The sequence below is a fragment of the Hypomesus nipponensis genome, chromosome 12 (assembly GCF_054491055.1).
Source record: "Hypomesus nipponensis isolate SF chromosome 12, ASM5449105v1, whole genome shotgun sequence".
In the NCBI taxonomy this organism is placed as follows: domain Eukaryota; kingdom Metazoa; phylum Chordata; class Actinopteri; order Osmeriformes; family Osmeridae; genus Hypomesus; species Hypomesus nipponensis.
The window spans coordinates 11,247,756-11,270,215 of NC_140372.1; the positions used below are offsets into that span (position 1 = coordinate 11,247,756).

General features: G+C 47.9%; 1 protein-coding gene across 5 annotated transcripts; it reads left to right on the plus strand.

Annotated features, from left to right (window-relative positions):
* The first annotated feature begins 13,001 nt into the window (after window positions 1–13,001).
* Window positions 13,002–22,331, plus strand: LOC146261078 (sodium- and chloride-dependent GABA transporter 2-like). Of its 5 annotated transcripts, none has more exons than XM_084667439.1 (16): window positions 13,002–13,132; window positions 13,389–13,485; window positions 14,334–14,578; window positions 14,684–14,818; window positions 16,094–16,234; window positions 16,662–16,752; window positions 16,864–16,996; window positions 17,223–17,357; window positions 17,821–17,924; window positions 18,181–18,305; window positions 18,562–18,674; window positions 18,787–18,924; window positions 19,038–19,140; window positions 20,329–20,429; window positions 21,061–21,231; window positions 21,474–22,331. In XM_084667439.1, exons 3-16 carry the CDS (start codon window positions 14,365–14,367, stop codon window positions 21,600–21,602), a joined length of 1,833 nt encoding a protein of 610 aa, XP_084523565.1. In that variant the 5' UTR covers window positions 13,002–13,132; window positions 13,389–13,485; window positions 14,334–14,364; the 3' UTR covers window positions 21,603–22,331. The 5 variants fall into 5 exon arrangements, 4 of the variants coding, with proteins under 4 accessions (XP_084523565.1, XP_084523567.1, XP_084523563.1 ...); XM_084667441.1 differs by having other exon boundaries at window positions 13,010–13,137; XR_014724707.1 differs by lacking the exons at window positions 13,002–13,132; window positions 13,389–13,485 and having other exon boundaries at window positions 14,026–14,578; window positions 21,474–21,896; window positions 21,997–22,331.
* Window positions 22,332–22,460: the final 129 nt, after the last annotated feature.

Below are 22,460 nucleotides of genomic sequence, written 5' to 3' on the forward strand. Positions count from 1 at the left end.
TCCAGATTAGTGTGAAATAACTACCCCAAAGCATCTTTAGAAGTGTTAATACATTTGGAAAGCAGTAAGGGTGGGAACACACATTCTTAAAAAAACGATATATTTTTGTGTGGGTCACACATTCTGACGGCCGTCAGAAATGGTGACCTATGTGGTAATGGCTCTATGATGACTCTAATTCCGAAAACATGGCTCCAGATTAGTGTGAATTCATGAAATAACTACCCCAAAGCATCTTTCGAAGTTTAAATACATATGGGAAGCAGTTTGGGTGGGAACACACATGCTTAAATCATTTTGTTTATGGGTCACACATTCTGACGGCCGTCAGAAATGGTGACCTATGTGGTATTGGCTCTATGATGACTCTAAATCCCCCCCAAAATGCTCCTGATTAGTGTGAAATAACTACCCCAAAGCATCTTTAGAAGTGTTAATACATTTGGGAAGCAGTAAGGGTGGGAACACACATTCTTAAAAAACGAATTATTTTCCGTGGTCACACATTCTGACGGCCGTCAGAAATGGTGACCTATGTGGTATTGGCTCTATGATGACTCTAAGTCCGAGAACATGGCTCCAGATTAGTGTGAAATGATGAAATAACTACCGCAACCATCTTTCGAAGTTTTAATACATTTGGGAAGCAGATAGGGTGGGAACACACATTCTTAAAAAACGAATTATTTTCCGTGGTCACACATTCTGACGGCCGTCAGAAATGGTGACCTACGTGGTATTGGCTCTATGGTTACTATTAATCCGAAAAAATGGCCCGAAATTAGTGGGAATTGATGAAATAACTACCCCAACCATATTTCGAAGTTTTAATACATTTGGGAAGCAGTTAGGGTGGGAACACACATAAAATAAAATAAAACGATATATTTTTTGTGGGTCACACATTCTGACGGCCGTCAGAAATGGTGACCTATGTGATGATGGTTCTAAGATGACTCTAAATCCCGAAAAAAATGCTCCAAATTAGTGTGAAATGGTAAAATAACTACCCCAAACCATCTTTAGAAGTGTTAATACATTTGGGAAGCAGTAAGGTTGGGAAGACACATTCTTAAAAAACGATATATTTTTTTGTGGGTCACACATTCTGACGGCCGTCAGAAATGGTGACCTATGTGGTATTGGCTCTATGATGACTCTAAATCCGAGAACATGGCTCCAGATTAGTGTGAAGCAGATAGGGTGGGAACACACATTCTTAAAAAACAAATTATTTTCCGTGGTCACACATTCTGACGGCCGTCAGAAATGGTGACCTATGTGGTGATGGTTCTAAGATTACTCTAAATCCCGAAAAAAATGCTCCAAATTAGTGTGAAATGATAAAATGACTACCTCAAACCATCTTTCGAAGTTTTAATACATTTGGGAAGCAGTTAGGGTGGGAACACACATGCATAAATCCCTTTGTTTGTGGGTCACACATTCTGACGGCTGTCAGAAATGGTGACCTATGTGGTACAGGCTCTATGATGACTCTAAATCCCGAAAAAATTGCTCCAGATTAGTGTGAAATGGTAAAATAACTACCCCAAACCATCTTTAGAAGTGTTAATACATTTGGGAAGCAGTAAGGGTGGGAACACACATTCTTAAAAAAACGATATATTTTTTTGTGGGTCACACATTCTGACGGCCGTCAGAAATGGTGACCTATGTGGTAATGGCTCTATGATGACTCTAATTCCGAAAACATGTCTCCAGATTAGTGTGAATTCATGAAATAACTACCCCAACCATCTTTCGAAGTTTTAATACATGTGGGAAGCAGTTAGGGTGGGAACACACATTCTTAAAAAACGAATTATTTTTCGTGGGTCACACATTCTGACGGCCGTCAGAAATGGTGACCTACGTGGTATTGACTCTATGATGACTCTAAATCCCGAAAAAAATGCTCCAGATTAGTGTGAAATAACTACCCCAAACCATCTTTAGAAGAGTTAATACATTTGGGAAGCAGTAAGGGTGGGAACACACATTCTTAAAAAAACGATATATTTTTGTGTGGGTCACACATTCTGACGGCCGTCAGAAATGGTGACCCATGTGGTATTGGCTCTTTGATGACTCTAAATCCCGAAAAAAATGCTCCAGATTAGTGTGAAATAACTACCCCAAACCATCTTTCGAAGTCTTAATACATTTGGGAAGCAGTTAGGGTGGAAACACACATTCTTAAAAAACGAATTATTTTCCGTGGGTCACACATTCTGACGGCCGTCAGAAAAGGTGATATATGTGGTAATGGCTCTATGATGACACTAATTCCGAAAACTTGGCTCCAGATTAGTGTGAATTGATGAAATAACTACTCCAACAATCTTTCGAAGTTTTAATACATTTGGGAAGCAGTTAGGGTGGGAACAAAGATAAAAAAAACTATTTATTTTTATGGGTCACACATTCTGACGGCCGTCAGAAATGGTGACCTATGTGGTATTGACTCTATGATGACTCTAAATCCCGAAAAAAATGCTCCAGATTAGTGTGAAATAACTACCCCAAACCATCTTTCGAAGTGTTAATACATTTGGGAAGCAGTTGGGGGTGGGAACACACATTCTTAAAAAACGAATTATTTTCCGTGGGTCACACATTCTGACGGCCGTCAGAAAAGGTGATCTATGTGGTAATGGCTCTATTATGACACTAATTCCGAAAACTTGGCTCCAGATTGGTGTGAATTGATGAAATAACTACTCCAACAATCTTTCGAAGTTTTAATACATTTGGGAAGCAGTTAGGGTGGGAACAAACATTAAAAAAACTATTTATTTTTATGGGTCACACATTCTGACGGCCGTCAGAAATGGTGACCTATGTGGTATTGGCTCTATGATGACTCTAAATCCCCCAAAAACCTCTCCAGATTAGTGTGAAATAACGACCCCAAAGCATCTTTAGAAGTGTTAATACATTTGGGAAGCAGTAAGGGTGGGAACACACATTCTTAAAAAAACGATATATTTTTTTGTGGGTCACACATTCTGACGGCCGTCAGAAATGGTGACCTATGTGGTACAGGCTCTATGATGACTCTAAATCCCGAAAAAATTGCTCCAGATTATTGTGAAATAACTACCCCAAAGCATCTTTCGAAGTTTAAATACATATGGGAAGCAGTTTGGGTGGGAACACACATGCTTAAATACTTTTGTTTGTGGGTCACACATTCTGACTGCCGTCAGAATTGGTGACCTATGTGGTATTGGCTCTATGATGACTCTAAATCCCCCCCAAAATGCTCCTGATTAGTGTGAAATAACTACCCCAAAGCATCTTTAGAAGTGTTAATACATTTGGGAAGCAGTAAGGGTGGGAACACACATTCTTAAAAAACGAATTATTTTCCGTGGTCACACATTCTGACGGCCGTCAGAAATGGTGACCTATGTGGTATTGGCTCTATGATGACTCTAAGTCCGAGAACATGGCTCCAGATTAGTGTGAAATGATGAAATAACTACCGCAACCATCTTTCGAAGTTTTAATACATTTGGGAAGCAGATAGGGTGGGAACACACATTCTTAAAAAACGAATTATTTTCCGTGGTCACACATTCTGACGGCCGTCAGAAATGGTGACCTATGTGGTATTGGCTCTATGGTTACTATTAATCCGAAAAAATGGCCCCAAATTAGTGTGAATTGATGAAATAACTACCCCAACCATATTTCGAAGTTTTAATACATTTGGGAAGCAGTTAGGTTGGGAACACACATAAAATAAAATAAAACGATATATTTTTTGTGGGTCACACATTCTGACGGCCGTCAGAAATGGTGACCTATGTGATGATGGTTCTTAGATGACTCTAAATCCCGAAAAAAATGCTCCAAATTAGTGTGAAATGATAAAATAACTACCTCAAACCATCTTTTGAAGTTTTAATACATTTGGGAAGCAGTTGGGTGGGAACACACATGCTTAAATCCTTTTGTTTGTGGGTCACACATTCTGACGGCCGTCAGAAATGGTGACCTATGTGGTATTGGCTCTATGATGACTCTAAATACCGAAAAAAATGCTCCATATTAGTGTGAAATAACGACCCCAAAGCATCTTTAGAAGTGTTAATACATTTGGGAAGCAGTTTGGGTGGGAACACACATGCTTAAATCATTTTGTTTGTGGGTCACACATTCTGACGGCTGTCAGAATGTGTGACCTATAGGCATTGGCTCTATGATGACTCTAATCCCGAAAAAAATGCTCCAGATTAGTGTGAAATAACTACCCCAAACCATCTTTCGAAGTGTTAATATATTTGTGAAGCAGTTAGGGTGGGAACAAACATTCTTAAAAAACGAATTATTTTCCATGGGTCACACATTCTGACAGCCGTCAGAAATGGTGACCTATGTGGTAATTGCTTTATGATGACTCTAATTCCGAAAACATGGCTCCAGATTAGTTTGAATTCATGAAATAACTACCCCAACCATCTTTCGAAGTTTTAATACATGTGGGAAGCAGTTAGGGTGGGAACACACATTCTTAAAAAAACGAATTATTTTTCGTGGGTCACACATTCTGACGGCTGTCAGAAATGGTGACCTATGTGGTACAGGCTATATGATGACTCTAAATCCCGAAAAAATTGCTCCATATTAGTGTGAAATAACTACCCCAAAGCATCTTTCGAAGTTTAAATACATATGGGAAGCAGTTTGGGTGGGAACACACATGCTTAAATCCTTTTGTTTGTGGGTCACACATTCTGACGGCCGTCAGAAATGGTGACCTATGTGGTATTGGCTCTATGATGACTCTAAATCCCGAAAAAAATGCTCCAGATTAGTGTGAAATGGTAAAATAACTACCCCAAACCATCTTTAGAAGTGTTAATACATTTGGGAAGCAGTAAGGGTGGGAACACACATTAAAAAAAAAAACGATATATTTTTTTGTGGGTCACACATTCTGACGGCCGTCAGAAATGGTGACCTAAGTTTAATACCTTTGGGAAGCAGTTACTGTGGGAAAACACATTCTTAAAAAGTCGTTTTTGTTTTGGTGGGTCACGCATTCTGACGACTATTTTTCGGCATTCATTTGAGCCCGAAATAGTTTTTTGAGCTCTATGTAAAATAAACCGCTGCTGTTTTCCAATTGGTAAAAACTTTGTCAATGAAGGTGATGTCTTTATCATTTCTGGCTCCAAATTGTCGACAGGGGAAGCAGAAACATGCATGTAGCTTGACTGAGTATTCTAACCAAGTTTGAGAGCGATGCCTAGGACCTTGGATGAAAATGCGCATGGGGTCAGCATCGCAGAACAGGCCGCATTGGATTCAAACCATGCTCGCCTTCACCCAGCAGCGGTAACGTTGGTACCGAAAGACAGGGAAGTGATTCCACTCGGACCAGCACGCTCTGCCTGCTCTGGAGTATGAGTTTAATATCCCTTGTTGCTGGGGCAGTAGTAGATGGTTTGGGATCAGAAATCGATGCATGATAAAAGTTTTTTTTTGTAGGTACAAACACGCACGCAAGAATCAATGGCTAACGAAGCTAAAAGAAGCGACCACTGTTAACGTCTTTAATCCGTGTATCTCAAATAAAGATTACAACTTAAACAGAAGTATGACATTCCAGGGTCTAACATTAAACACCAATGCTACACTTTACTATTCGTCAAAAGCCCTCCTCAAAAGACCGATAAACAATAACTTCGAGAAGTGAGTGGCAAGAGATTCGAGGTTGATTTAACTTTTATCGGTAAACGTGGATGCGGAGCTCTAACATACGTTGCCCATTATAAACCAGACAATCACTGGTAAAAAAAAAGCATATTACTGAAAGCACTAACAGACTTTTTCATAGCTTCAACATGTAACCATTTTGGCTGAAGTCAGAAGGAGCTTGGGGGGGGGCGCGCGACAGAAATCTGGGGGGGCGCGGCAGAAATCTGGGGGGGCACAGCCCACCCCAGCCCCCCCCCCGGATCCGGCCCCGCATCCATTTCACAAGCAATTGGACTTTGGCCTGGCAAAAGCGGTAGGTCATGTGATTCTTAAACATAAATGATCTGTTATGACTACCAAGGACACCTGTTCCCTTTGTCTTGTGACATGGTTGTAAAAGACACAGCACAGGGGGGCTTCTGCCAAGTTTGACCAGAAACCACCCAAAAAACAAGAAGCCCCAGAACGTCAGTGCTGGAGAGAAGTTGTGTGTTTGTGATGGGAAATAACAGCCTCAGCTGTTGGTGCACCATATTGATCCGTCACGGAGCCAACATCCCAACGTGTTTTAGAGATGACCTCGCCTATTGTTTGACTTTAAAGACTTTAACAAGATTATTTTGGAGTTGTGAAACTCTGAAAACACGGGCCACTGTTGAGACAAGGCTTCATGAGATAACTCAATATTCTCTCCTTATCTGAAGATGGGCATTGATATACAAGAGCGTCATGGTTATTGTTTGATCTGGCTGAATATGTTTGTTTTTTTTCCGGGAGGTTTGGCCTTAGCACTCATTGAAGTTATAACCAGATTATGATGTGGCTTTCCAGAAACAATCAACAAGGACTTGGATATGAAGCAGTAGGTCTTGAGAATCAACACTTAGGTCACTTTTCTGAAGGTGTTTTCCAGGTCTATCATGGTCTCCCCACGGTCAACGACATGTTCAGCCACTCTGGAACCAGTTATGGTTTGTCCAACCACTCCTGCCACAGTCAGGAGATGATTCACAAACGTCCCGGCGAACAGCCCAGAAAAACATGTCATCTCGGTGACATCAGTGTGTGCGTCTGCGTTTGTGCGTGTGCATGTGTTTGAGCGTGTATGTGTGTGTGTGTGTTCACTTCCCTGAAGACCTGACCCAGTGTAACGCCTCGAAAAAAAGTCAGTTGGAAGCGTTCAGCGTGCATCTGTTGGAAACATCACTCTATTCTTAATGTGCTGAGCTGAGATAGACAGATCTCAGGGGATTCCTAATACTGTACATGGATGCGGCTTGACCTAACTGATATACAGTCACTTCCGAAATAATTGAAATGCTGCTGCTGTAGAGTAGACAGTTAATGAACAGGCAGGTGAAAGCACAGGCAAATACATGTATGGATGTGCCACTGTTAAAATCAACAAGGACCTTGATCTTTAGGTGAGAGGTTTAATTGCAATCTTATCTGCCTTGGATCTTGTCAAACTTGCTGCACACACATCAACTTGCTGAGTCATGGTCTTCCCCTCGGGGCAACTGAAGTTCAGGACAACAATGTCCATCACTCTGCTGACTCTGACACGTCTGTGCAGCTTCTCCTTTCATGAAGGGGACGTTCGCCAGCAGAGTTGAAAGTGTTGCTTTCCCTTAAAAACAGACTTTTTGTCGAACTTCTTTCTTCTACCTAATCGACCTTCGTTGTCACAAGCGCCATCTCTGCCTACCTGTGGCCAGGGCTGGAAAGGGGTCTTGGTGTCGGAGAGAGAAATGTGATTTTTTTTTTGCAACACGGCTGCACTGGCCCTTAGTTTGAACACAGAGTGGACACAAGACGCTGACGACTGAGTCAAAGGTGAGGAGTCATCTTAGTTAAAGGAAATCATCTCATCATTCTCACGTAAGATGAAGTCATCGGTTGGGAATGGATAAACTTGTTAGATTACCGGTGTTTACAAATTCTCTCCAGGAAGACTTTTGGGGATATCATGTTAGTAATCTAAGCCACAGAGGGGTTTGGAACAATACATTCCAGCCCAGGTTGAAGTCATCGGGGCAAAATCGAATAACCAAGCTCAACAGAATGCATAGCAGCCAGCGTGCAATCTGAATAACAGCCCCAGGCTCCTTTCTCCATTTCGATGCTTCACTGGTTACGAGATGCCTGTAAGTGTCACACAAACGTAATGAGCAGTGCGGACTCAGCGAAAGGTCTTCACCTTTCTACCCGCTACCACGGGGTGATGTCATCGGGGTTATAGCATGTGTGTTTGTCCCTGTTTAGACTCCTATTTCAGGGACTTCAGTCAGATGATCCAGGATTAGCCAGGGCTGTTCGGGCCCCAGTGACTTTCCAGCGCTTTCCTCGGCTCTCGGGCCCAACCACATTGCCGAGGCGGTTCCTTGGCCTTCGTCGTCAAAACGCTCACCGCATTTTTTTAACCGTTGCCGTGCCACAGAAGCTGGGCCAGCTGTGGGCTTGAGAGCCTGTGCTGGATGGGTCCCTGGCAGAGGAACTGGAGCTGAGAGAATATGAACTAATGATGGCTTTGAGGGGGAGACCCATGATATGGTTCAGAGAGATGGATGGTGGATGTGGGTAGAAAGTGGAAGTGGATGGAGGTCGATGGTGGATCTCCTCTCGAGATGCTTGTTAGAATGAGCTTTGTCTGAGAATCTCGCTTGGAGGTCTCCGGTGAATGCTTTCTCGGTGCAATTAATCTTTGCTCATCCATGCCTCTGTTTATCACTCAGTCCTTTTCACTCAGCAATCAACACAGTGATTCACAGTGGATCCCCTCACAACACAAGGGGACATGCTGGTCTCATTTCAGTGTTGGACCAGACCCAGCTCCTCTCTGAAGCCGTCTCTGCTTTCACTCTGGAACTGTTTATATTTGTCCAGCAGCCAAAAGACGTGTTATTGTAGCCCTATTAGGAATATCTTTTGACCAGCCCTCGAAGTTTTCCAAGACGTTTGGGATTTCAGACCAAAAGGCTGTTCCTCGAATCTCCCCCTCACCTCCCGCTTCCCATCCCAGGCCTGCAGCCTGGCTTTCAGGGTCTTCTCACCTCCGCTTCCCAGCACGGGTCATCTCTCCATACAAGTTCCGCGCTGCACACAATGCAACGCACACCTCGCATTGTTGTTACTGACAAAGGGGCGACGCTCACGGACAACGTGACTTCGAATCCCTCCTTCTCGCAAACGGTGTCTTCAATGAAGCCATGATTGGTATTATTGGTGTAATCCTTGGCCCTTCCGCCCCAACCTCCAACCCCCACACGCCATCCCACCCATGACCCCTACCTCACCCTCATTGGACCGGGGGGGAGGGGGGGGGGGAGACTTGAGCTGTTTAACGAGTCAGAGCACCGCTAACGATATGTGCCGTGATGAAAGAATGTTATTGTTGCAGCCCTGGTCAGTCAAGTCATGGGGCTCTCCCCTACCCCCACGGGGATATCCTGCAGAGCCCTCTCAGTCAAGGCGCTTAACCTCAATTAGGGACTTTGGCCTTTAGACTTCTGATCAGGCTGTGACTGGAATGCAAACTGCTGTAGGCCTGCTCGTGCTACTGAAGCTGTCTCATTCAAACAATGCTGCGTTCAGAGCAAGTGGCTGTAACAAAGTCAGTGTGCCCTGGGTTCCGTCAAGCTACTGTGGGTTACGCAACATGAACGCTGGGACGAACCTCTCTCATCTGTTTATTGATTTGTCTGATGATGTAGACTTTTGTGTTTTCAGTGTTCACGCAGCGGATTCTAATGCTAAGTTAATCAGATTCCCACAGTGTCTGTTTCCCGCTGGTTTATTGTTTTCTCCCACATCGAGCTGGGGGATAAAAACACATTCTGTCTCTGTGCCTGCAGTGTTGGTGTCGGAAAGTGCTGTTTAATTTTCTTGAGATAATCTAACCACACCCCTGCATTCCTGCTTGGGGCACTACGGCTGGGATTGTGGGACTTTCTCACAGTCTCTCTCCTCCTCCTCCTCCTCCCTCCCCTCCCTTCCCCCTTTTCTTCTTCTTCTTCCTCCACTTTCACCCGGATTTGTCCAGATCACCAAGAAGATCACTCACAGGTCTGCATTTGTGTTTATGGGGCGTGTGCATGTGTGTATGTGTGACAGAGAGAATCGTTCGTTAAATGGGATGGTTGCGCAGTGCATGGCATAGAAATAATGTATGTAGCCTAGTTTCTGCTTCTGTGTAGAGGAAGTTAGTTCATCCATTTCATCAATTTCCTGGTTGCGTACGCGGCTGGGGCTTGTATTGTTGTTGACGATGGACTGTTGCTCAACATCGTATCAAGGCGCTTTACTGTTTTCATGTTCAGACCATGTTGCTTTGGCCTACTGGGTCAGCGAACAGCAAGAATCTGTGTTTGTCGAGCTAGGCTTGCTCCGTGTTTCTGAGGCCGGCTCTCTCGACGGTGGGTTAGGCACGTCTGCCAACTCAATTGAAGGGATGTCTAACCATGTTCTCCTGTCCTCTACACCCACCCCACCCTGGGATGCTGCTGCCCTCCTCTGCCTCTCCTCATCCAGCTTTTCAGAGCAGCACGAGGAGTTCATGTCCAAACCCAATTGAACACATTTCCACAAACACACGTTTACCATCATCATCCTCCACGGCCATGTCTTTCACAGGCCCGTCGACCGGCAGAGGTTCTGCTTGGCGCGTGACTCATGGCCGCGCTGAAAGAAGCGGTCTGCACAGTCAAGTGGTTGTTGACAGGAAAGCGTGCAGACTGATTGCTGCAACTTCCTCGAAGAGGCGCGTGGCCCCTCTCATAGAGAGGTGACTGGCACCTAACTGACAAGGACCTTCGGATGACCTCTCCACCGCCTGGCCTCTATCTCCCTCTTCAAAACACGTCAAGCCGGCACGGAGGGTGGCCGGGACTCGTTTTGAAACCCCCACCCCCCCATCTCCACACACACACATGCAATCCCCAGGAAGGCTTATTAGAGTTAATTAAATCGGACATTTAACGGGGTTCCCTCCCTCACCCCCTGGGGAACCCTGCGCATACCTGCACGCCGGGGGAATGTCCCATTAGCGTGCACGTCCCCGTTCCCCCCTTGACCCTCACCCCCTGGCTCGTTTGACACCATGGGCCACAGAGGGAAATGAGGGGGGCACACCACAGGAATGTATGCCGTTTGTTTTGGGGAGTGGGGCGGGTGGGGGTTCGGACTGTTTGAGAATGAGAGGCGACACCAAACCCTGCTGACCACATGCGAACAAGAGGATGCGTGCCAGGGGTCAGAGACAGGGGAAACGGGGGCTGGGAGAGGCATGGGGCAAGGGGGGGCGGGAAGGCGGGAGGGCAGGGGCGGGGCCGGGGGTAAACCTTTGGTATCTGGTTGATCAGGCTTCACGCCTTTGGTCCCATGTCCCGTGTGTGTGCGGCATGTGAATGATCTGGGTGCGACTATGCAGTTTGGTGCTAAGATTTGTCTAAGAACTGCCTGAAAGTACAAGCCAAAATGAATCTTACCATGAGAAACAATACAAACCAAAAAATGACTATTCTGCCTCAAAGAATGTTAAATCACCCAGTCGGACCTGATAGTGAGGCAGTGTGTAACAAGGAGATGGTCTCAGGGTTGAGTGAAGTCCCAGAAGGGGGTTTGAAGCGAGGGGGGATCACTGACCCAGTGCCCTGAATGCCAGACACCCATTAAAGACACCATAAAACATGCTGCTGAGGTGCACGCTAGGCCTGGCCTGAATTACCTGCCTTGGCGCTCGTTCCAGGAGTCTCCAGGTCTGTCCTGGCAGAACAATGGCCACTGTGTCAGGCCCCTTGTCCTGGCATTTTCATTTGTCCCATAATTTGTCCCATAATAAAAATAAATGAGTAGACTCCGTTTTTAGAATCAGGATGTGTGCGTGAGTGTATGTGTGTGAGCGTGCGTGTGTGTGTCATTCTTGACTCCGGTGTTCCGCTCCTGTGAGCAGCACATTCTGGACAATCAGCAAACTGAGGTTCACTGTGTCAAAGTTGGACTAAAGGGTTTATCAGCTTGACTGTGTGTGACTTCAAAGACACAACAAGACTTAAAGATTAGTGTGTTTGAGCTTGTTGTTTGGGTGTAGGTGTGTTTGAGTGCTCGTGTGTGTGTGTGTGTGTGTGTGTGTATGTGTGCATGTGTAACCAACTCCAAGTGTGATCTCCTTTCTAGTTTGTTCCGAATTGATTCAACCACAAGTGTAAGATAACCCATCCATGTAGAGGAATGCAGTTTTCTCAATGGAGACTTCAGAGCAGAGTGCACACATGCTTTTACAGTGCTCATAAAGAATAAACTAAACCATTCCAACCAGTGATACAAGATTGTTGAAAACTGCCTTGGGTAAAATAAATGGCTAAGACGCCATTTCCTTTAATAAAACGACAACAGACAAAAACATTGGGGGAGTCTTGAATTTCACAAAATACAGGTAGCTTAATTGTTCCACCGTGGAGTTAATTTTACTAGATATTTCACGTGTAGTATCACTGTTGTCTTGGAGTTCTACGATATTTGAAACCCACATTCACTCCATAGTTGGGACACTCCTAAGTACTCTCACTTCCTGAAAGGATCAATCAGAGAGAGGATTATTAAACTCCCATTCTTCAACATGGAACAGCAGTAGGTCTGTACTAATTGGAAGACTGGGTGAACTAGAATACTTTTGGTTAAAGTGTAATGTGTTCAACCCTTTGAGGGCAGTTCATGCAGCTCTATGATGTAGTCTGATGGACTATGGATGGTGACGATTATTTAAGGTATAATAAAAGGCTTATTCCGAGGAACCAATTATTAGTCAGTGTTTGGAAAGACCAATGAGAGGCTGATACATTACAGTGGATGGTTTGAGGCTGGATGAAGTGGAAGGTAAATGTATGTGTGTGCGCGCGCGCGCGTGTGTGTGCGTGTGTGTATGGCTCACCCACTCTTGCGGAACAACCAAATTCATGGTCGGAAAATATGAGGCTTAAACAACGTTTCCAAAATAAGAGCAACTGACATGAGAATAACAACAGCAGTCAAACTTTAAGGGATATGTTTCCATCCATGGGTGTCTCTCTCCTTCGCACATATTGGCCTACCCTTTGCATCACATAATAGCAACATGAGATGATGCGCACTATCGTAGCGGTGCTGATTCTAGGGCAATTTCATTGGAGGGGTTCTCCACTGGGCGTGGTCTAACAACAGCTTTTTCGCCCGTCTTGTGTTTTATCCATTCAAATGTATTTAATTCAAAGATGGAGTTTCCATAATACAAGTATGGAAAGATAACTATATTTTAGAATAAGTCGTTACTTCACCACTGCTCTGTGCGGTAGCTGCTTGATGCTTGTTGAAACCGAGGGCACACGTGGTTGTGGCCACTATCGAGTTTCCTCAACCACGTGAAATTTCCGGTATTACGAAAACAGTACGGTAACTTAATAATTGCGTTTTATTTACTGTGAATAGGTTAGTTACATGCACTGTTCTGTGCTTAGTCACGTGCTTTGTGAGTAATCTTTGTCAAGGAAATCAGTCACAGTAATAGGCTACATTACTAGGCTACAATGTAGCCTATTTGGTTTGCGAGCTCATACTATTGCAACAACGTCAGTCAGAAACCAGTTACATAGGTAGATCTTTGATCGTCTTTCTAAATGTAGCTATTTGTTTTCATTCGTCAGGAATTCAAGATTAAGCCGGTATAAATGCATGTGCATCTGATAACCCGGGTACAAATGACACCGAGACTACAACGCCTCTAGTCAAAATCCATCGAAGGTAGGTTATTATGTTTGGTTTCGCATTGCTGCATAATTATTTTAGAAAAAATATCAAGCGACATTGCTTTACACTGAAAGATCAGAGCTACATGTAAATGCTATCTTAAATAGCCAAGTGAGGGATCATAACCGCTGCACAAAGCGGATTCCTTCAATTTCTTAATAAAGCAATCTCCCTGGCTAAAACGTCTTCATAAAGTTCCCAGATGTATCAAATCTGATGTTATATCACCTCCAAAAATCCATTCTGTTCGTGTGTATTCTCTCACTGCCTCGCTCCAGGATACGTTACTGTCTCATCTAAACAGTCACATGGAAAAATATGGTCATATGACGGAGGAGGAGAGGAAGTTTTCAGCTGACTAGACAAGGCAATGTAACAGGAGGTTAGGGATCTGGTGGGCCTCTGTGTGGGAAGGGGGGGGGCTGTCTTCAAACAATGCCTGTGTTGCTTAAAGACCCATCAACATGGAAGTACTTTGAGAGAGATCTTTTTAAATCATCCCCCAAAGAGTGGACCTTTTCCTCTCTTTCCGCCCTGAGCAACGGTTGCCGAGTAGAACGCGCTCGGCCTGTGGTGGTATGATAAGGAACACCCAGCACCAAGCTGAAAAGGTGGCGTAGATAAGACAAATGAGCAACCGTCACTTTAAAGTCGGACTTCGAGGAAACAAGTTCCTCCGCGCCGCGTAAACGGCCTCGGAAATGTAAGCTCCTGGTGAACCCCATTCTTTTGTCTGGCTCCATGGCTACCTCATGCGCAATCCCTCTCTCTCTCTCTTTCTTTGTCTCTGTCTCTCTGTCTCTCTCTCTCTGTCTCTCTCTCCCCCCTCTCTCTCCCTGCAGGGGACTGTGTGCTCCTCTTCCTGGAGTGGCCATGTCTCGCCAGCCCGCGTTGGAGCAGGGGGCCGGGCTGTTGCCCGGGGTCCTAAAGGAGAAGAGCTCCATGGGGCTGGAAGCTGAGGAGGACAGCCTGCTGGAGCGGGGCCAGTGGGCCAGCAAGGCTGAGTTCCTGCTGGCCGTGGCAGGGCAGATCATCGGCCTGGGCAACGTGTGGAGGTTCCCCTACCTCTGCTACAAGAACGGAGGAGGTGAGAACCCACGGGGGATTCTAGGGTTCTCCTTCGCCGACCGAATGTGTTCCCCGTCTTTCTGTATTCGCTTATGGCACGTGTGTGTGTGTGTGTGTGTTACAGGGGTGTTCTTTGTGCCCTACCTGCTGTTCCTCTTCCTGTGCGGTGTTCCTCTCTTCCTGTTGGAGACCTCTCTGGGTCAGTTTACCAGCCTGGGGGGGGTCAGTGCCTGGAGGACCATCTGCCCACTGTTTGGAGGTACGCACACACACAAACATTTGCGCAGAGCCAAGAGAATGAATGGGGATGCTGAACGACGCCTCGGAACCTCTATACTGAAACACATGCACGTGTTTGTAGTTGACTCATTTCAACTTTAATCTCTCTAACGAGCTTGTGTCATTTGCCCTCAAACACGTACCTACTTGGGTTGTATTTGTATGTTATAACCACTGTATAACATAAGAGAACAATTTCAGGGAGTTGTCTTTAACAAGTGAACTCTGGGTATTCCCACTGAGGAACACTCCTTAGAACCTGTCCTTTTTGGGGGAAAACAATACAAGTTACACTATTGTTTCAATCGGCTTACATTTATGCATTTAGCAGACGCTTTTATCCAAAGCGACTTCTAAGAGAGAGCTTTACAAAAGAGCATAGGTCACTGATCATAACAATGAGGTAGTCCCAAACATCGCAAGCAGCCAAGACATGAAGCATACATTGTGAAAAACTAAACAAGTGAAGACCCATAAGAGCATGCAGTTATACAAGTTACAAATTAAAAAACACCATGACCCCCCCCCCCCACCAAAAAAAAGCTTGTCTCCTTTTCCTCCTCCTTTGCCTCTCCATGGACAATAAAGAACATATTTTCTTGATCTTGCATTGTAGTACCCATACACACACGCATGCACACAGGTTAGCAACGGGTCTCCATGCTGACCATCCGTCCTCCCAGGGTGGGCAACAGCAGTGAGCAGCCACCTCAGCTGCACCCATGCAAGCTCTCCAGCCATGCCCTGGCCAGGGACACCAGGCCTGGAAGGCAATCTGCTCCGTGTGTTTTTATACCCAGGGTCCTCTGCGAAGGAATCCTATTGTGAGGCACATGGAGAACATGCCAATCTCCACACAGGAAGGCCCCGAGAGATTAGCCCCGCCCACCTGAGCATGGGCCGACTCCCAGCAGGGATGGCGCCCAGGGCCTTCTTGCTGGAAGGCAGCAGGTCAAGGCCCTGAGCACCCTGCCAGACAGCTGCTGGGAGCCAGAGTCCACTCCATATGGAGCACAGCTGCACCCCACACACATGCTCACACTGCACTCCGGAACAGCTACAAATGTTTTGTTAACGGGACGGGGCGGGGCGGGGGGAGCTGTGTGTAGGGGAGCAAGGCTTGTGTGTTAGCAGATGGCTGGACCTTGCTGCTTCGCGTATTTCTGTACGACCGGTCTTCATTTTTGTGTATATCTAAACAGTGTGTGTGTGTGTGTGTGTGTGTGTGTGTGTGTGTGTGTGTGTGTGTGTGTAGGTCTGGGCTATGCCAGCCAGGTGATGATCCTACACGGTTGTGTGTACTACATAGTGATCCTGGCCTGGGCTTTGTTCTACCTGGTCCACAGTTTCCAGAGTGTGCTGCCCTGGGCTCACTGTAACAACACCTGGAACACAGGTAGGACCACGAGGGGCCTGCTGCTCAAGGCAGCCCTGGGCCCTGGGCCCTACCCACACACCGGGCGAGCCTGTTCTGTCCTGGACCTGAACCTGTCATGGTTTTGTTCTCTTTTAATGTTGTCAGTTAACCCATGTTTTCTTTACCTCAGGGATTTCCTTAAATCCCCGAACCACTGAGCTAAATCTAAGCGACCCTTTTCTGTGACTTTTCATCTTATCCATCGCACGAGTATTCCACTGTGTGGTTGGTTGGTGGCACGATTTGTTGTTTTTCATGCAAAACTTGGATTTCGAAAGCCATTTTAGTACTAAGATTTCCCAAGATAGGTATTTGGTATTCTTTTATTGTGTGAATGGAGATATTTCAGCATGATGTGCTGGTGGGTGGGTTCTGTATTGACATGCTGGCGTGTTTGTTGTCTTAGATGCCTGTGTACAGTTTGACGGCCAGAATATGACGACCTACAGGAGCTGTCTGTCTGTCAATGCTACCTCGCCTGTTACAGAGTTCTGGGAGTGAGTCTCCCACACACCGCCCTGTACTGTTCTTATCACTTGGGGAGTCCAGTGAGCTGTGCTCATGGGTGTGTTTTCTCTCTGTCTGTGTGTTTCTGTGTGTGTGTGCAGGCGGGAGGTGCTGCAGCTGTCCGATGGTGTGGATGATTTAGGCTCAGTCAGCTGGAGACTGGCTCTGTGTCTGCTGCTTGTCTGGGTCGTGTGCTACTTCTGTGTGTGGAAGGGGGTCAAATCCACCGGCAAGGTTAGCAACGCACACACACACACACACACACGCACGGATTCCTTATATTTCCATAGACACATGTACACACACACTCTCTCAAACAAACATACACACAGTATTCCTTATCTTTCCCAGCCACATGCACACACACACTTACACAAACATACACACAGTATTCCTTATCTTTACCCACGCACACACACTCTCAGACATGCTGCTGCTGTGTGTGTTTGCTGGGGTCCAGGTGGTCTATCTCACAGCAACCTTCCCCTATGTGATGCTGGCAGTCCTGCTGGTAAGAGGCATCACTCTGCCGGGCGCTGCCCAGGGCATCATCTACTACCTCAAACCAGACCCCCTCCGCCTGGCTGACCCACAGGTACCCCCAGCACCAGCACACACCTGGGGAGAAAGAGAGAGAGAGAGTGCACTGAACATGTTCTCCTTTATGCTCCCTCTCTCTCTCTCTCTCTCTCTCTCTCTCTCTCTCTCTCTCTCTCTCTCTCTCTCTCTCTCTCTCTCTCTCTCTCTCTCTCGCTCCCTTCTTCTCCCTCTCTCTTCCTGCCTCTCTCGCTCTCGTCCCTCTCTCTTTCTGCCTCTCCCTCTCTCTTCCGGCCTCTCTCGTTCTCCCTCTCTTCTCCCTCTCTCTTCCGGCCTCTCTCGCTCCCCTCCCCTGCCTCTCTCTTCCGGCCTCTCTCGCTCCCCTCCCCTGCCTCTCTCTTCCTGCCTCTCTCACTCCCCTCTCCTCCGTCTCGTTCACTAATCCGTCTCCCTCGCCCTCCTCTTTCCTCCGTCTCTCTCTCTCCTCCCTTCCCTCCGTTGACCCGGTGGGTCTTCCTCAGGTGTGGATGGACGCTGGAACCCAGGTCTTCTTCTCCTACGGCATCTGTCTGGGGAGTCTGACCGCCCTGGGCAGCTACAACAAGTACAACAACGACTGCTATAAGTGAGGCTCGCGCACACACACACACACACACACACCACCACACCACCAGCACGCCGTTCTAAAACCCGGGTATAGAGAAGAATACAAAAGGTTAACTCAGGCCCGCTGACTGACCAACTGGAATCACGGCACATGTCGGGGTGGGAGGGGTGTAGATGGAGGGAGGGAGAGACTCCCCCAGGACGCCTGAGGAGGGGCGCGATTGGTGTTTTTGTCCCTGGGAGTGTGACTCCCGTGTGCTGCTTGTGGTTTCCAGGGACTGTTTCAGGCTGTGCCTGCTGAACAGCGCCACCAGCTTCTGTGCCGGCTTTGCCATCTTCTCTGTGCTCGGCTTCATGGCTCAGGAGCAGGGGGTGGGCATCTCTGAAGTGGCTCAGTCAGGTACTGTGTGTGTGTTTGTTTGTTTATTTTGGTTATTTTTACAGGGACACTGCACATTAATCAACGTTTTAAGTAAAAGTGCCGGTTTTAGCCAGCCGGCTAATTTTCGCAGTCCCTGGGGTGTTTCTGTCTGTCTATGTGTGTGTGTGTGTGTGTGTTTGCACTCTAGAGCTGACTGTGTGTGGATTTGCACTCCAGCACTGACACTGTCTGTGTGTCTCTGTGTGTGTGTGTGTGTGTGTTTGTGTGTCCACAGGCCCTGGTCTAGCCTTCATAGTGTATCCCCGGGCGGTGGCCATGATGCCCGTGCCTCAGCTGTGGGCCGTGTGTTTCTTCCTCATGATCATCATGCTGGGGCTGGACACCCAGGTGGAACGCACGCACACGCGCACACTTTAACACGACACGCACGTCGGCCCATCGGCGCGCCCTCCGCGCCGCGCCCTCCGTGACAGCCCCAGCGTGTGTCTCCTGTGTGCAGTTTGTGAGCCTGGAGGCCCTGATGACCTCTGTGAGTGACCTGTACCCCATGGTGGTCAGGCGGGGGCGACGGCGAGAGCTGCTGCTGCTGCTGGTCTGCGTGGTCTGCTTCCTGGTCGGACTGGTCATGGTGACCCCGGTGAGTCTGTCTGGCCGGCTGCTCGTCTGGCTGGCTGGCTGGCTCGCCGGCTGGCCGTCTGGCCTATTGTCTGTGTGACGGTGCTGGGTCCTGAGCCGTGTCTCTCTCCGCAGGGGGGCCTCTATGTGTTCCAGATCTACGACCACTTCTCCTGCAGCGGAGCCAGCCTGCTGCTCCTCTCCATCTTCCAGTCGCTGGCCGTCGGCTGGGTGTATGGTGAGAGCGGCGTGCCCGCGCACGCACGCACACACACAGACACACACACTCAGCATGGATATCCCCACTGCTCCCTGCCTCCTCCCCTCCCCCGCCAGCGCCTACATTCCTATCGCAGTCGGAATATTAATCTGACTGTAGCTACCGCTGTTCAGCCGTGTGAGTTGTATGTGGTGGAGACAGGGCCAGACCATTAACAGGGCCCCCTTCCTCCCCCTCCCTCTCCCTTCCTCCCCCTCAGACCCTAAATCTGCCCGGAGCCGCGTCGCCACTCAGTCTCAGCCGCGGGCCCCAGGAGGGGCCCCGGCATCGCTCCAGCCGCTAGGGCCTAGCCTCCTGCTAACGCCAATGCTAACGCCAACTCCCATGCACATCCCCATAGAGAGATCGGCGTACATGTCGAGGCCCTGCTGCGGTATTGTGCTATCGCTCACACCAAGAGTAGCCCAGCAAGGACTGTTTTCACTTTAGCTGTCATTATCTGTCAGATAACACAGCACATTGAACCTCCATGGGGATACACGGAGGGAGATGATCTTGAACTGAATCCCCACTCAGCTGGAATCGTGTGTGTGTGTGTGTGTGTGTACAGTATGCTTGAGGGTTTAGGTTGGCTGAGGTGCAGTTCTATGGGGGGCAGTTCTATGGGCGTATGTGAAGCCCTCTGTGACATGCTTGCGTGTAAAAAGGGCTGTACAAATACATTTGATTTGATTCCTTGCGTGTGTGTATGAGGAAAGTGTGTGTGTTTAAGTGTCCAAACAGCGCGGGGGCCGTGCGTGTATGCTCGTTACTGTGTGCTCGTGTGTATGAGAGAGGGAACCAAAGTGTGTGTGTGTTCCCAGGGAGCGATAAGGAAGCCTGGCTGTATAAGTCACAGAGCTCTCCCGTGGTGAGCAGGAGGGCTGCGGAGGTTCCTTTCCAGCGCTCCAGACGGCCATCTGGTCTCCAGCGGTCTCTCTCTCTGGCCTCTTAAGACTGTGGGGTCGTGAGCTGGTCTCCTAGACAGCGGCAGTGTTTTGGTCTCTCCTAATGGTCTTTAAAACAAAGCCCAGAATCGGGTTGCCTTGATGGTTATGACTGTTGCTGTGTTTACCCGCACTGAGGCGGTCGTTTCGAATCCCGACCGTACTTCGGAGGGCGATCTGAACCTCAGCCTCTGAACCACGACCCTCCTCTCCTCCTCAGGTCCTGACCGCTTCACTGACAACATCGAGGACATGATTGGTTACCGGCCCCTGCCCGCCTTCAAGCTGTGTTGGCGGTACCTGACCCCTGCTGTGTGCACAGTGAGTGACCTTTGACCCCCTTCCTGAGCTCAGTGTGGGGGGATGCGCCCTGCCGTGACCCACCCGCTTCACTTCAGTGGAGCGATGTTTCCCCCTAGGTGACTGACAGCTCAGTAAAAGATGTGGTATGCAGCGGAGGGCAGTTTAGGCTAAGGAGAACACCCATGTCATATGTGTTGGTTATACTTGGTGTTAACTCCCCCTGTCTCCCTCGCAATCTCACTCACGCTTGATCCCGCTCTCTCTTTGGTGCTCTTGTTTTTTTCTCTCTCTCTCTCTCTCTCTCTCTCTCTCTCTCTCTCTCTCTCTCTCTCTCTCTCTCTCTCTCTCTCTCTCTCTCTCTCTCTCTCTCTCTCTCTCTCTCTCTCTCTCTCTCTCTCTCTCTCTCTCTCTTCCTCACTCGCTATGGCTCTCTTCCGTACTCTCTCTCTCTTCCTCACCCTCTCTCTTCCTCACCCTCTCTTCCTCACCCTTTCTTCCTCACCCTCTCTTCCTCATCCTCTCTCTTTCTCACTCTCTCTTCCTCACCCTCTCTCTTCCTCACTCTCTCTTCCTCACCCTCTCTCTTCCTCACTCTCTCTTCCTCACCCTCTCTCTTCCTCACCCTCTCTCTCTCTCCGGCTGCCTTTAGGGGACGTTTGTGTTCTCCCTGGTGCGCTGGTCCCCCCTCACCCTGGGGAGGGGTCTGGTCGCCCCCGGCTGGGCCACAGGGCTGGGCTGGCTCCTCACCTTCTCCTCCGTGTCCCTGCTGCCCCTCTGGGCTCTCTACGCCCTGGCCACCACCCCCGGCACACTGGCTCAGGTCAGTGCCCCCACCAGTACCGCCCCCTCGCTCTCATTCTGGGAGTCTGAGGCTGTATATTCAGAAGAGTGATTGGGTGTGGCCTTGTTTTCCTCCGCTTTCCGCATGATCGGGGTAACCGAATGTTTCCGAGGATGCTAGTACCCTATCTTGTGCGCTCGGCCCCACCTAAAGCAAACCAACATCAGCTGCTGTCCTTCAGGTGGTTCAACCCTAACCTTAACCTCTCCATGGGCCTGCAGCGCATCAAGCACCTGTGCCAGCCAGCTGAAGACTCCCCCCTGGCCCACAGGAACCTCCCCTTCCCCTTCGACCCCAGCATCGCGCTCACCGCACACAAACCCAAGGAGCCAATCCCAGATGTCATCTAGAGGCCGTCAACGCCCCCCCCCCCCCCCGGCCGGGGATTAGCCAATGATCCCGTCTCCTGGCTGCCACCCACCAATCAGATGGGAGCGGTGGATCAGCATCGGGGGTGTTCAGGGGTTGTTTCCAGGGAGATCTCAGGGCAGGGCATCCCTGGATGGGCGATATGGAGGTCTTGACTGGGATGGTCTTCATACAAGCTCTCTGGCACTAAATACCTGCACGGGTCTATTCCAACTGTAGTTCTGAAGCACTAGAGGACTGCTAAATGCCGTAGAGAAGAAGGGATGAGGAGGGAGGTGAGGAATCGAGGGATGCAGGCAGGACAATGATAGCAGCAGACAGTATGTTTTAATGGTATTTTCTAACCCCTGATGTTTTTTTTCTCTTCTACTTGAGGTAAATGGCACTGAACTTGAATGGAGAATCCGAGATATTATGTGCTCTTCTTTTAAGGACTGCCTTGTTTTTTTTATAGAGGGAGAGAAGCAACAATTGAACACATAAGAAAAGTTATAAATCTAAGTGAATTCGTCATTGCCATGCTGACTTGGGTGTACATGTAAGACTGTTGTGCACATGTTTTCAATTGTGTGTATTCATACAGTATGACATCAACTGGCTCATGACAAGTGACTACAGTCGTTTCTGTTTACAAAGCATTATGGTGTGTAAAGATTTGAACATGTTCCTTTTTCAACTTTCTCATAAACATCTCAATCCAATTCTACAAAGTTTGACTTTAAGCATTTCCATATATCATACACAGTGTGTGTGTGTAAGTATAACACACGCACCATATGTGTGTGTGTGTGTGTGTGTACTGTGGGTGTGTATGTGCCTGTTCCCCACAGAGAGCCCTG